General features: G+C 45.7%; 1 protein-coding gene across 1 annotated transcript in view; it reads right to left on the reverse strand.

The window, feature by feature from the left end:
• Positions 1-12781, reverse strand: part of LRRC72 (leucine rich repeat containing 72) — a 30272-nt gene extending 17491 nt beyond the window's left edge. Inside the window, exons 1-3 of the mRNA XM_027872253.1 lie at positions 12479-12781; positions 10252-10325; positions 6616-6685 (exon numbers count right to left, since the gene is read on the reverse strand). Coding sequence (XP_027728054.1) covers positions 6616-6685; positions 10252-10325; positions 12479-12781 — 447 coding nt within the window. The remainder of the gene's footprint in view (positions 1-6615; positions 6686-10251; positions 10326-12478) is intronic.
• Between the last annotated feature and the right edge of the window lie 1023 nt (positions 12782-13804).

The raw sequence follows: 13804 nt of genomic DNA on the forward strand, positions 1-13804 counted from the left end.
AGAAGACAGATAGATAGATACATAGATAGAAGACAGATAGATAGATACATAGATAGAAGACAGATAGAAGATATTTGTTGACTATAAAAAAGCATTTGATTCAGGGAAGCAAAACTAAGCCTTCAAGGCTCTCTGCCAACAAGGGATCTCCCATGTACATGTCAGATTCATACCAGACTCTGCAATCGGGTGTCCAAGCTTCTCATGCAACCAACAATCTCTCTTTCCAAAGTTGCCAAAGATCTAATTGGAAACTTAATGGCTCCCCGCTCCAATCCCTGATCCTCTTTGGCTTCTCTGCAGCCTTTGAGAAGGCTGTCCATTACAGCCATTACCTATCCATTACCCTCCCCTCTCTTCTCTCTAGGTTCCCAGGACACCCCCTCTCCTGGTTCTCCTCTTTTCTGTCTACCTGCTCCTTCTCAGTCTCCTTTGCTGATCTTCATCTAGGTCATGTCCCCTAACTGGATCTCTTACTAAGTTCTGTACAGGCACCCTTCTCATTGCACTCTAGACTAGACCACATCACCTGGATGGTCTCCTTAGCTCCTGTCAGGTTAATCATGATCCTTATGTAAAAAATCCCCATATCTTCCTATCTAGCACTCATTTCTCTCCTCAGCTTTGGTCTCATGTATCTCTGATGACATCTTGAACATCTTGAACTGGATGTACCATAAACACCTCAAACCCAACATGTCCAAAACTGAACTCGCTAACTTTCCCCCAAAGTCTTCTTCACCCCTTCTGACCTTCTTATTGTTAATGTTCTCTCTCTCTTCCAATTATCTGGAATTTGCCTATCTATATCCATGTTATGTCACCCAGTAAAATATCAGATCCTGGAGGTCTCATCTTTGTCTTTGCGTTCTCTGAATCAATCACAGTGTCTCTTTAATTCAGTTTGTTTTTTAATAAATGCTTGCCCTATTGCATTGTTTTATTGACAATTCCAGGCAAATATCTTCTCCTTAGATCATGTCTAACTTTTGAAAACCAGTAAATACCTTTGTTTTATATGCCCCTAACATGACGCTATAATTGGATCCTTTGTCCTACTTAATCAATCCCAGAATTCCAGAATCTCAGAGTTGAAAAGTGCCTAAGTGGCATCCATTCCAATCTGAGCCTTACTAGGAATCTCCACTTGGATACACCCACCCGTGGTTATCCAACTTCTGCCTGGAGATTCCTCAGGAGGAGAAGTCCAGTACTTCCCAAGGCAGTGCAGGCCACTCAGGGACTGCTCTCATAGTGAAAAAGTTCTAACTGCCAGCAAACCTAAACTGAACTTGTTATACTGGCTACCCGGCTAGTTCTGCCCTGTAGGCAACAGCCCTGAAAATGTAGAAAATAACTATCACGGCCCTCAGTCCCTCCACTGGTCTTTTCTCCAGGCTAAACACGTCCAGGCTGTAGAGCTAACTTTCCACTGGCATGAACTCAAGGACCTTCACTGTCGTGGTTGCCCCACCTTGGGACCCTCCCTAGTTTGACCAACATCCTTCCTGAAACATGGTGTCTAGGATGGACTACAATACTCTAAATGGGGTCTGGTCAGTGTAGAGGTCAGTTCTGGCACCAGCTTGGACATCAATAGTTGTGTGGCCTTGGATGGACCACTTTGACCCTCTTACCTATAAAAAGAGAGGGTTCAAGCATCTGATTTCTAGGGTCCTTCTAGCTCTAAACTGCCATGACTCAAAATCCATGCTTGGTTTGGAATGATTACTTGCTTCAGTACAAACTTTGTGCTAAGCCCCATTTCTACCAAATCTTGTCAACCCTGCATGGAAATGATGGATTTATTATGACTTTCTGTGAGCAACTGGGGAAAATATGTTCCCCATGTCAGAACCAGAATGCCCGGAGCATCTGAGGCTCCCTGCACTCTCCGCCATCTTCCAGCTACTGTGGGGCCCTTGGCAGCCCTTCCCCAACCACCTCTGAGATCATAAGCCCAGGCGAGGTAAGCAGGGCTTGGCTGGTCCCTCCTCCCTCCCCCGGCAGTCTGCTTCCTTATGCCTGTGCTCACTGAACATCACTCATTCACAGGAAGTTTGCCTCTTTCTGAATTACATCTAAATTAGTGACTGTTTGTGAATTGAATTGTTTTTCCCTCTATTTTATTTTGAACTTAAAAGCACCAAGTAAAATCAACATTTTTAGATACCCTGTGGAACAGGAGAGGATTGTACGTGAAGCTGCATCTCTCTTTTATGCAGAATATATTTCCTCTTTATCCTCAAATACACCAGTGGACCTGTGACCCCATCATGTGGACACCCCAGCAATACAGAATGTAACTACTCCGTGCCCACTTACCTTGTACCCCTCTTCTCCACCACCTCCCATAAGCGGGGACTCCTCCCAACAGTCTAGGCACCTTCCTCACTTTCTCTTGATGCCCAGAGGACACCAGTGGACAAAGGGGCAGCACACTGGTTATTCTCCGTCTCTCCAGTGATCGGTCTATCTTTGTTTTTTTTTTAAGTTTTAAATTTTAAAAAATTAATAAGCATTTATTTTCTCCTGCTTCCACTTCTTCCCATTGGAAAAAATATGAAGAAATAAGATTTTCTATGTTATTGGACACTATCTATCCCTGAGAAGACCCTTTCTCCAGTCTTCTTTCACAGCACCCTCATGGGCTACACTTTACTTATCTCATTGTCCCTTAGGGATATTCAATGTAAATTTTTCAGAAACTGAGTTCCATGATTCACAGTCAGATGATAACATAGGCAGACTGGCCATCATCAAAAATGGACCCTTGTATCTGGGAGAAGTTTGGGTCAGTATATGACCTCTGTCATTTCCCAAAGGACATCTCCCAGTTCAGGGCCTTTTCACTAGCTCTCCCCATGACTGGAATGCTCTCCCTCCTCACCCAGTCCTAGCCACCCTGGCTTCTTTCGAGTCCTAGTTAAAATTCCACCTCCTCCAGGAAGCCTTTACTGATCCTCCTTTTCCTTCTGTTACTTATTATCAATTAATCCTGCATATTAACTTGTTTGTTTGCATGTTGGCTCACCCATTAGATTATGAGTTCTTGAAGGCAGGGACTGGTTTGTTTTGTTTTGTTTTTGTCTTTCTTTGTCAGCCTGGCACACACTAGGTGCTTAATAATTGCTTGTTGATGTAATTTGATTTGACTTTCCTTCTCTTGCTCAATCCTGGGACCAACTGATTATAAAACACATTTTTCTAGGGACAATCACTGTGCCCCCCTATTTTATGAGTTAAATTACAGCCTCTCTTGACATCACACTTCACAGTTTACAATACACATTTCTCAAGACATCCCACAGAGGTAGGAGGCAGTGTGGCTATTATCATCCCTACTTGAGAGATGTGGAAACTGGTTTCTAAAGGTCAGGTGAAGCGGATTAGATTAGTTGTCCCAGCTTGAAAACCACTGGGCAAGTCTGTTTGCTCATTTACATCAGTCCCTCTCTCCTGTCTTCCCTTTATTTCAAACTAAAGAGCTTCTTCTGAGTATGCTGCTACTGCTGCTGCTGCTGTGTGTGGTGGCGTGGGAGGGAGGACTGGGGAGGGTGATCTTTTCTTGCCACAGGCTTCCCTCCCAAATCACCAATGGATGTCTCTCTGTAAATCCATCTATTTCAAAACCACGAAGAAGCCGTACATGTTTAGGCTACTCAGGCTGCCTTCCTTCTTGTGGAGGATTTAAATATAAGAGAAGACATAATTCTTTCAACAAAGATGACATAAGATGGATAATTAATGGGGCCCCTGGGGTAGCAGAAAGACACACATCCACTCCCCAAAATTATGGAAAGCAGGCTGTCTGGTTCTTCTTTGCAGCCCATACACATCCTGCTGGCTACAGGAGCCCAGAAAAGTCCTAATCAATCAATCAACAAGTATTTATTAAGCACTTACTATGTACCAGGCACTGTGCCTGGCATTGGGGATCAAAAAAAAAAAAGAACACAGAGATGAACCAGTTCCTGCCCTCAAGGAGCTTACAATCCAGCCAGGGAAGACAAATATAAGTTGATAGACAGGAAAGGCTTCAAGAGGAAGGTGGCAAATGGGGTGAGGTTCAAAGGGATGGACGGATTTGGGGAGATGGAGGCAAGGAGGAAGGGTGTTTCCACCACGAAAGCAGAAAAGGGACATGAAGCCTTGGGAATGAGCAGCAGTCAGGGGCCAGAATGGCTACACAGCATTGCTCAGGGAGGAGAGCTCCAGCTCAGAGCAGGAAGTTACCAGAAGAGTCCAATCTTGGCATTGACAAGGGTTCTACTACACGATGTTTGTTAGCCCAGAAAAAATGCTGGCTGACTTTCAAATCGGACCTCAAGACAGCAATCTAGTCTTCTCCACACTTTGTCAAAAGGAAGTCAACTCCAGGCTGTCCACTAAAGATTATGACAGTGGCACTTCCTTTGTCCTTTCTTAAACACCGTGGGACAGGCAGGCTTTGGAGCCAAACGTCCTGGATCTGAATCCCAATCCTACCGCTGGATCGCCAGTGTGATTTCGGGCAAATCCACATCTCAGTTTCCTTATCTGTCAAATAGGGATTTGTACTTGAAGGCTTCCGAGGTCCCTTGCAGCTCAAAATCAAAGATCCTAAGATGTAAAAACATGTCGTAGAGCCACAATAGCAAATCTGCCGGGAGTTTTCTAAGCCTGTGGCCAAAGTCACCCCTTTAAGCTCCTAGGAAACAAGTCGCGGTTCCATTCCAATGAGAAGTCTCCTTCCCACAGACGCCAGGAGGGATCTGCTCTTTCAATAAGCCAACAAGGAGATGTAAAATTCATCAAATAACAAAACCAAAGTCTCCAATGAAAATAAGAAGGAACATTTTATTTTTCCAAAGAAGTATGATAAGTTTATTTTAGCATATAATGAGTATGTAGCCTAGATAATCACGGCCAACCGACAAGGTGGTTTTTATTTTTAACCAACATTTCTCATTCGTTCAGGTTGTTGTTTTGCTATGGTTTGTCCTTCGTTCTTGAAGAAGACCATAACATCAGGGATGATGACAAGCATATATATACAAGACATTAGCTTAGGCACCGGGGGTTCAGAAAACAAACAAAAGAACAGCCCCTCACCCCTAAAGAGCTCACATTCTATTGTGGGAGAGCGGTGGAGTGGAGACAACATCTGTACTGAGAAATAAATGCAAGGTCCTTTGAGGAGGGAGGGAGCCCTCATAGCTGCAGGGTTTAGAAGAGGCCTTCTGTCCAAGGTGGCACCTGAGTTAGTAGTGAAGATGAGGAGGGAGGGCTTTCCAGATAGGGGAAGTCAGCACCAGGCAGTTAATTCTGGAAGCTCACTTCTAGGACACACAGAAGGTGGGGGGTGGGGGGGTGGCAGGGGCAGCTGTATTGAGACAGATAAGCTCTTGTAATTTTCACCACTGGTTTCCTTGACTCCTCAAAGGAAAGACACCTGGTGAGGGCTTTCTCTCTCTCTCTCTCTCTCTCTCTCTCTCTCTCTTCCTCTCCTTTTCTCTCCTCGCATGTGTATGTGTGTGTGTATGTGTGTGTGTGTGTGTGTGTGTGTGTGTGTGTGTGTGTACACATGAGTACATGAATCATCTGGTCCATTTCAGGGTGAGCTCCTTGAAGGCAGGGACTGGTCTTACTCTTCTCTGTACTATTAGCACATTGAGATTAGCACAATGTGACTTTTGGTTGATTAACTGATTGACTATTTTGGTCCGGATCTGTGAGTTCATTAGTATGAAGAATGCCCAGGGAACAAAGCCCCTCTGGACACTCATATAGAGTAGCACCTTCTCAGCGACTTGTGGGGAACCCTGAGTTTTACTGACTTGCTGGGGTCACAAGTTCAATGTGTTTTAAAAGTGCGATTTGAACTCAAGTCCTCTTGACTTAGTGGAAAATTTTCTATCCACTTACCCTGATGCTCCTTCAGTATAAGATATATGAGAGAAATGATTCTTAATAACCAATGAGTTGGGAAGATCCAGAGTTTCCCACTTTTTTCTAAAGTTCTGATTTCAGAAGTTCAATCTCTTGGCTAATAATGAGATTGGACTAACTTCCTTAATTGTCTTGTTCAAATGGGGAAGCCATTGTGCTCTACTCAGGTTTGGGTAGGGACAAATTGTTTGAATAGATTGCTTGAGGCTGAGGATAACTTAGAAGTAAATGACATAATCAAAGTTCACTTGAATAGGTTCAGCCCCTCACTGTAGTATTCATTCTTTCATTAATTGTTAACCAATCACAGTTGATTGCTATTCTCAGGAACATCCCTCTTCCCATGGGCAAATAAGCCCTGAGCCCATTGCCATGGTCATCTTTGGTCTACAAGAGAGACAGCCAAATGACCATGCTTTTATTAATAAACAAGCTGGCATTATTAATAAAATGATTAAATAGCCTAGTTACATCTCTCAAACTTTTTAAATGTCACTATACACACACACATATATATATGTACACACATATATGTCTATAAATAACATGTATTTATAGGTATATGTACATAATCATCCTAAAAACAAGCATTTAAAATCTAAACCTGGCATCTTTTTTTAAAAATTATGGAACCAAGAATAGTCATTTAATTATAAAGTGATTTGATGATAAAATGACTATTACCTTGTTGAAGGAAAGCCATAAGTACTTTAACTTGCGGAATTTTGCCAGGTCAATGACATCTACTAGTCCCCTGGGGGAGAAAGAACAATTACTTAATAGTAAGTGTTAATAATAAGTTAATAACAATCAGTTCATGAGTGGGTCATGAACTTTTGGTTCACACATTTAAGGGTACTGAGATAGCTAACCAGGCCACTCTGGGCTCAAGGATCTGGCATCTGTCCACATGAACATCCCCAAGAAAGAAAACACTGTAATTGCCAGGCACTTGTAACCTTGGTAGCAACGAGTTCGTCCAACACTTTTCTGAAAACATTTCTCACCAAGGGGCAGAGAGGAGGGCATCTTTAGGACCAGAGGCCAGCAGAGGGGAGAAAAGGGCATCTCAAAGTGGGGTTCAGGGACCCTGGAAGGAGAAATTAAACACAAAGAAAACAAGCCACCCCCTTTTGGAGTGTGGCTGGCCCTGTCCACATTCTTTGACTCTGATGTTAATATTACCATTCTAAACTATAAAAAGTAACAAATATTTGGGTAGTTACCCTGAATTGGACTTTCCAGACAATGACAACAGTACCTAGCATTTACATATTGTTGTTTTTTGCTTTTTGTTTTTTTTTTTACAAATTTTACAAATTTCATTTCATTTTATCCTTTCAACAACCTTAGGAGAAGGTGCTGTTATTATCCTCATCTTACAGATGGAGAAACTGAGGCAGACAATGGTGCTAGACTATAACGGGAAAAAAGCAGTTTGCTTTTTATTGGGTGCTTTAATTCTTTCAGATCCAGAGTATTAATAAGTATATATCAACTCGAGGTTATTTACCTAGGAACTGAGCTGAGGGGATCACTGAGCCCGGCTCAGGGAAGGGTCTCTGCTGAGATTGACATCATTGCCAGCACGGCCACCTGACTCCATGATGGCGGCCCCTCTCCTGCTCCTCTAGGACTCAGCAAGCTGACTACTTATTTCTAAATATTTTTAAATTCTAAGGACTATTCAGATGAACCCGAGCCCTGAATCTGCCCCAGAACATCCCTTATCCACAACTGAACTGCATGCTTTAAGGTATATCAAGACGCTGCAAACCTCAGTGCACACAATGCAGACATTATCTCTCAGATCATTTCCTCATCTGTAAAGTGGGGATAATAACAGCACTTACCTAAGAGAGTCCTGGGGAATGAAACAACACATAAAATGCTTCAAAACTCTGTGCAGAAGCTATCCCGATCATTATCTCACACAGTGAGAATTAGGGGCTGGGTCTGTGATTTAACTCCCAGATGAAGGAGGTCCCTCTATCAAGACAAGACACGAACCCATGGCCAGCCTCCTGGCACATGGGACATGAACTGGTATACATCCTGCAGTCCCTTGCTTTTTTGCTTTCACCCATAAAAGCAGCTGTGGTTTCCCCTTCTCTTCCCCATAATAACCTCTTAGCTGAAGTCTTCATCTGAGCCCTGATGGCCCCACTGGCATCATAGACGGGATTCACCACATCACCCTTGGTAGCTAAGCTTGAGTAATCAGGCCATATTTCACTCTCATACTCTTTTCCCATTCAACACATTATCGGCCTCAAAGATCCTGCAAGTCTGGAAGTGGCCTTACTCCTCCAACCCTATCACTATCTTAGAAGCCCTGAAAAGGAGGGACTTTTCTGTACAAAAAGAGGAAGCTGGCAAGCTGTCTCTGGAGCTCACAAGTCGTCAGTCTGGAGGCAGATTCTGGAGCCCAATGCATCCTATTCCTATCTGTGGCAGTATATAAAAGATCCACCTTTATAGACCTCCTTGGGACAAAGAAGTCTTATACATTGGTTTCCTCTTCCTTTTCCCAGAAAGGATGCTTGGTTTACCACAGAATCACTCACTGGAGAAATATTTGCTGTGCGCTGAAGGAACTGAAACTGCTAGGAGAAAGTGATCACCTCTTATCCTCCTTTTACAAGGTCTCCAATTCAAGGAGTCATCCCTGGTTGCTGCCATGAGTGGCCCGAATTCAACTCTACCAAGCCATGTCACTGTTACTTATTAAGCACTTACTCTGTGCCAGGCAGGCAGGGCTTAGTATAGTGCCTAGCACATGGTGGTGTTAGAGAAATGCTAACCGACTGATGAGCTCTACTGAGGGAGACAGACTGCAGCCTTCTAGATACTGCATCTATTTGGGGTAAATTGGACGTCATCTCAGGGAAGGGCACCAGATCAGAGAGCTCTGGGACTGGCTCCACTCATTGCCTCCACTCATTGCCTCCACTCATGCATGGTCTGCCCTGACAGCCACAGGGTTGGGAATGCAGGAGGTCATGGACAGCTTGGCTCTGTTCTGCCCCCATTTAGAACAGTGTACCAGTTCTGGGAGTTTTAGGGAAAACCCTGACAAATCGGAAAGCCTGTAGACACCAACAGTCAGGGTGGTGAGTGGCCTGGAGATGCCGTCGTAGAAGATGAATAGAAGGTATTGGAGATATTTGGGCTGGAGAAGAGAAGACTTGGGAAGGGCAGACTAGCCATCTACACTGGTCTTAAGGGTGGCCGTGGGCAGCAGGGACTACCTGTTCTGCAGATTTGGCCTGGATGCTCGGAACGACTTTCTAACAGTGGTCGCTGTCTCCGAGGGCAACGGGGGTTATAGAGTCCTGCTCTACAGGACTCTTCTTTGATGTCCCATCAAAAGAGATTTTATAGAAAAGAGTGATTCTGTGCCTGCCTTAAATTTGTGGTTGTGTCCTTTCTGGCTCTTCATGACCTCATTTAGGGTTTTCTTGGCAAAGATACTGGAGTGGTTTTGCCATTTCCTCCTCTGGCTCATTTTACAGATGAGGAAACTGAGGCAAACAGGGTTAAAGGGACTTGCTCGTGTCTCACAACTAGTCAGTGTTTGAGGCCAGATTTGAACTCAGGAAGTGGGTCTTCCTGCTTCCAAGCTCAGAACTATGAACTATGGTGCCACCTAGCTGCTGCTGCCTTAAATTACCTTTTATTTCTTTGTATGTTTTCTCAGTTTTCTCATCTGTAAAATAGGGGTGACAACACCCATAACACCTTTCTCACAAGACCATCCTAGGGTTCCCATGAGATGAACACATGTGAATTGTTCCACAAAATATCAGCTACTCATTATTTTATTTGCCCACTCCCCTTCTTCCTTCAAACACTATCTGAAACCTGCCCCCACATAGCCAGCTATACTCTAGAAAAGCAATACCGTGCCACTTCTGGAGGCTGCCAATAAGTCAGAATGAGCAGGTCATGGTGTCTTGCAACAAACATGAGCCACGCCCACTATGTTGTAAGCTCCTCGGGACAAAGACCATCTTCTGCCCCTTTGAATCCCCGGAGCTCAGCACAGTGCCTGGCACACAGGAGGCTCTTAATAAATGTTGATTGACTGATTATCTCCCCACTCCACCCCACCCCATCTCCTCCCACATCTGGTCCTTCACCGACAGGACAACCACGAACCCCACTCTCCTTGCCCCCCAATTTCAGCCTCACCCCTAGTCTCAGATCACAGGGAGGGGAATGGCAGCAGAACAGTCCAGGAAGTGAATCCCCGATGAAATGGGGCCCTGGGACCCTGGAAACCCCAGCCCTTCCTAGCTCTCAAATACTTGGTCTTACTTTCGGGAAAGGAACAGCTCCAAGACATCAATATCCCTCCTGTGACCACAGAGCTTCTTCTGATCTTCGACGGCCTGGTAACATATAATTAATCTGTCAAGCCACATTCCAGGGAGCAAACCCACAAAATCATCTTCAGTCAGTCCCAATCATAGCAAAAAGTTCAAAAGGAAGGGGAGAGTGAGGCCTCCACCATAAACTGATAAACCCCAGCCTCCTAATTACATTTCATGGCTCCCTCATGAGCTTGAATTCTGCGTGGGGATATGGAAGTCATTATGAATCTCAACCCCAGGAGAAGCCCACCTTCACACACTTGGGCTCTGAAGACCAGGGTGAGATTCTACCGCAGGGCACAAAATCCAGTTCTGGAACAGTACGTGAGAAGACTTAGGAAATGGAACATTATCTTTTTATAGGCAGCAGAAGAGAGATCACTGAGGCATTGGGGCGGGGCAGTTGGATGGGTGGAGTGAGAGTCAGCGCTGGATACAAGAATCAGCAAGACCTGGGTTCCGATTCTGACTGACACTCGCTGTGTAACCGGAGGCAAGTCATTTAATCCATCCCAGACTGATGTCTTCACCTCCCAGGGCTGCAGGGAGGCGCCGAGGAGACAAGGCCTAAAGAGTGCCTTGCAGTCTTTAAAATGCTTTAAAATGAAAGTTCAATGAAAGGAACAATCCTATTGGGGGAGAGAAAACCCCGTCAACATCCTAGAAGATTGAGGCTTCGTAAATGTAAGAGTTTTGTTGCATTGACTTTCTTAATTTGAAGGATGATTCAGCATGATATAAGATGCTGGCCCTGTAGTTGGGAGCACAGGTTCCAATCCCACTCTGTCATGTAGTAGCTGGGTGACCCTGGGTAAGTCCTTTAACCTCACTAAGCCTCAGTTTCCTGTTCTGTAAAACGAAGGGGCTGGGCTAGATGGCCTATGATCTATAACCTAGGGAGGCGAAGAAAGGAGGGACTAAGTCTTTACATACGGCCCTCTATGTGCCAGGCACTGGCCTAAGCTCTTTTAAATAAATATTATCCCATCTCCTCCTATCCCCTAGCCTGACAATGGGCCAGGGTTGCTGGAGGATGGGGAGATGAATGATTTAGGACTGTACCCAAATTCCAAATTCATAGCCTTAAACTGCCTATGCTACTCTGTTCATGAGGCTTAACTCTGGGTCTTGGAAAATCCACAGGAATAGCCTTAGAAATGTCCAACCTGTTTATTTGTCCAGACACATGATTTCAGTGTGGGAGCTCTCGGCGTGGAAATGCTTTCCACTGATAGAGGCCATCCTCTCACCTGTAACTCAGAGCAGTCTGGGTTACGGAAAAGTCAAGTGACTTGTTGATGGTCCAACAGCCAGAATGTGTCAGAGGTGTACTTAAACCCAGGTAGGTCTTCCTAACTCTAAGGCCTACTACCTTCTGCCCCCTCCACTGGGCTGATGGGGTGCTTTCCCTTCATTTAATGTAAATAAAATTGGCACAGTAAGCAAACAAAACCCAAATATGGACTAAAATCAGAGCTTTTCTCCTCTCCCACTTTGCCCCGAAACAAATCCCTTTCACTGGAGATTAGTTCTGGGAGACAACTCTGGCTACCATTTCTGCTAGGGAGAGGATAAGGGAACCCCACAGTCTACCATTTCAAAAGAACCACATTTCTCCTCCTGGGGAAATCCTCAAAGCAGATTGTCTGGGGCAGAGAGCTGGGGAAGCCGTGAGGTGTCAAGTACTCCACGTGAGAAACATGGTTTGCCTTGGCATCCCCAGCACACAGCATGAGCCCTGGTACAGAGCTCAAGATGATTAAAAAATAATTGTTGGGCTGGACCAAACTAGACTGGCCTGGACTGGGCCGTATTGAAATTAACCGGCCTGGATTGAACTGGGCTGGACTGTGTTGGCTTGGGTTGGACTGGATTGTTATGATCTAGCCTAGATGGCCCGGCCACAGTAGTCCCCAAGCCTAAGACACACCTTGCCCCAGCCTCAGCCAACCAGCACCTCTGGCTTGGGGTCAATAGCCTGGGTCAGAGCGCCCTGCCGCGCCCGAACAAAGGGGAGCCCTTTGGTGGGGGGGGAGGCGAGGAGAGAGGCGGCAGCCCCCGGCACCTCGGGGCGCAGGAAGCCGAATAGACACAGTCTCCCCACTCCATCTCCTACTCTCGCTGTAGGGCCCTGGCAGGGCTTGGGGCGGCGGGCTCAGGATGGTACTCACCTTGCGGCTTTTCTCCCGGGAGAGGTCAGCCTCAGAGGCCTTGGCCACTTCTGCGTTCTCCGTCGTTGCTACGCGCCGGAGGGCAAGCGGTACCGATGTCCGCATGAGGAAACGCCCCGCGAGGCCCTGGCTCGAGCTCCCAGTGCATAGTGAGACTGGAGTCAAGAATACGGAGCTGTCCCGTCTCAGGTCCTGCGGGGTGGTGGTAAGGGATAGCGTGGAACTGGTCTCGTGCACCCACTGGGTCGGCCCCGAGCGGGAGCCTGGAAGGACGGTTTCTGTGCCTAAGGCCTCCTGCGTCATGACTGACGCTGGCTGGGAAGTGGGGCTCGGTCTGGAATCGCATACCCTCTGGAGTGGGGGAAGGAGGCCGCAGAGGGGCGCGGTGTGATCTTGGGTAGGTCATTTGCCCTCAGCGCCCTCTCAGCTGCCTCATCTGTCAGGTGTGAGGCATGGGCTAGATGTGCACATAGGAAACGCTTAATAAGTACTTCATACTTTCATTCATTCATTCCATTTCCGAAATTTAGTGAACCTTATGATGTATCCATACTATGTATAGAATTCTCTTTTAAGACATGCTCCATACTTCTAAAAATTCTAAAAAAAAATGCTATTTAGAATTCCCCAAGGTCTGATCTATCCCAAAAAAGCACAACTCAGGGGATGAAGAAAAGGGTTACACACGGAGCACATAATATGGTCCTTGTGAAAAGTATCCCTGTGGTTATTTAAGCTGTGTATGTGGAATTTGTCTTCCTGCTCACATGTTAATAACAGCAGCTGACATTTCTCAGAGTGCTTTACACATGTTATCTCATTGGATTGGCACAACAGTCCTTGGAGGCAGGTGCTTTTACTACCCTGTTATACAGATAGGGAAACTGAGGCTGGCAGAAGTTAGGTGGCTTGCCCAGGGTCACACAGTTGGTAAGTGTCTGAGGCTGGTTTTGAACTGAGGTCTTCCTGACTTGGGACCCATTGCCTTATCCAGTACCAGGCCACAGGTAAGCAATGGTTCTGTGACAGGGAGGAAAGAATACTGAGCTGGGTACTATAGAAGTGAGTTCCAAGGTGGCTGTGTGAATTTGGACCAGTTCTTTCCTCTGTCCTCAGCCTCAGGTTTTCTCATTTGGGGTTGGACTAGATGGTCCCCTTTCCAGCTTTAGGGCTACAATACTACAACCTTATAAATGCAGGCTATGAACCTTGAGGCTAAGGGGGAATGAAGAAAGGCAGGGTAGGACAATGGAATGTGTGTTAACTCAGGAACCAGTTGGAGATGTCAAAAAGCAGCTGGTGATGTGGGACGGAAGTACGGGAGAA

Source organism: Vombatus ursinus, unplaced genomic scaffold (assembly GCF_900497805.2).
Source record: "Vombatus ursinus unplaced genomic scaffold, bare-nosed wombat genome assembly UNPS02014799.1, whole genome shotgun sequence".
NCBI classification, from domain to species: domain Eukaryota; kingdom Metazoa; phylum Chordata; class Mammalia; order Diprotodontia; family Vombatidae; genus Vombatus; species Vombatus ursinus.